The sequence below is a fragment of the Triticum aestivum genome, chromosome 6B (assembly GCF_018294505.1).
Source record: "Triticum aestivum cultivar Chinese Spring chromosome 6B, IWGSC CS RefSeq v2.1, whole genome shotgun sequence".
In the NCBI taxonomy this organism is placed as follows: Eukaryota; Viridiplantae; Streptophyta; class Magnoliopsida; order Poales; family Poaceae; genus Triticum; species Triticum aestivum.
Genome location: NC_057810.1, coordinates 689995733 through 689997323, shown reverse-complemented (window position 1 = coordinate 689997323; position 1591 = coordinate 689995733). Strand labels below are relative to the sequence as shown.

The window sequence follows — 1591 nt, the reverse complement described above, 5'->3', positions numbered from 1 at the left end:
ATCGGTTAATCGGCCATTTAACTGAATTAATAGGTAGATCATTAATCGGCTTCACATGAGAATATATTGGCAACATGTAACTAGTTTTTCACGTATTGTACATAACATAATCCAATGCTCACAGGTACGTATTATACTATACATTTATACTAAAATATAATGTCGTAGCTCGTAGGCATATAAAAAGCATGGACAAGAGGTAGAATTGTTACCTGGACGGTTTGGTCATGATGCGTCCAAACCGGAAGGCAACAAACCTATAGAATTGATGATAGAAGATAGATATGCATTTGTATATGCTCTAAACTTGTCAAAATAAATGAGCAAACGACGGCCATACATGTGACAACAAGCAGCCACACATGAGACATGATAAGATACATTAAAATGACAGCCACACCACACAACTTGGCAATATGTAGCCACACATAACAAGATAAATAGCATCCACACATGTTAACATGGAATAATTCACTACAAGGTTCAACACATATAGCATAATAGGTATTCGGTAATAAGGTTCATAGACCACAAATACTCAAATAGTTCTCATAGCTCATATAGTCGCATCACAAGCATAACTGCATAAGTGCATAATAAAGTAGCAAAATAAGGTCTTATTCTTATGGATCATAAATGGTTCAAGGCTGCTGGGTGTCCTCATCCTCATCATCATCTTTGGTTGCCATCACACACTCATCATCAGACTCGAAATCAATGTCTTCATCCATATCCCCCCCCCATGATCAGATTCATCATCATCGAAAACAAATTCTTCAACTTCATGTAGTTCTCTCACTCTTGCACTCCTATGAGGCTCCATAGCTTCGGTTACACCCTCTGCATCATCATCAATATTGTATGGCAGCCCTGTCACAGGATCAATCTCCTCATCAACGTATGCACCTTCACATATCCAATCTTGTGCCTGTGATGTATCTTCACCAAGAAGAGGATCACTACAAGAGGATAACTTGTTTCTTCTATCCATCATTCTTCCATTGAATTGGACATAAACCAGGTTGTCCCTTCGGACCACATCTAGTCTACTTCTCCTCTTTGCATCTACCTACAAAGTGCAAATGGGAGCATAGTTAGAATTTTTGCAAGAAGCAAGAATGTTCAGATTTGATTGACTGAGAGTGACTAAGTGTTACCATTTCATAAGTGCTCCAGTTTCTTTCACATTCGGATGAACTTGTGGTCAAGTTGAGTATCCATATGGCCATTTCTTGCAATGCAGGAGTTTGTAGTCCATAAGTTCCCCACCATTCAGCTGTAGTTTCGAAATAAAGAAACAATGTTCATTAAGCCAATAACTTGAAAAATGTTGTAATAAGAAGTTTTGCATTGAGAACAAGCTTACCAGCATCGAAATTCGCATTACTAATTGCTTTGAGGGCTGTCACCTTCCCAAACATGCCATCTTTCTTCTTAAACTTGTTGAAGTCCATGTTAAGCACTACATTTTGCTTGTTGTCATCATCATAATAAAAGGTCTCCATTACTTCCATAAACGCAGCCACAACCTCTACATCCATGAAGATGCTTGAATTAACATAACTATATTTGGGATTCAACATATATGCTG

At 38.0% G+C, this 1591-nt stretch overlaps 1 protein-coding gene across 1 annotated transcript; it reads right to left on the bottom strand.

Annotated features, from left to right (window-relative positions):
• Positions 1-688: 688 nt before the first annotated feature.
• LOC123135863 (uncharacterized) lies at positions 689-1229 on the bottom strand. The gene is made up of 2 exons (XM_044555093.1): positions 1158-1229; positions 689-1069 (listed from the first exon to the last, which is right to left on the bottom strand). Exons 1-2 carry the CDS (start codon positions 1227-1229, stop codon positions 689-691), a joined length of 453 nt encoding a protein of 150 aa, XP_044411028.1.
• Between the last annotated feature and the right edge of the window lie 362 nt (positions 1230-1591).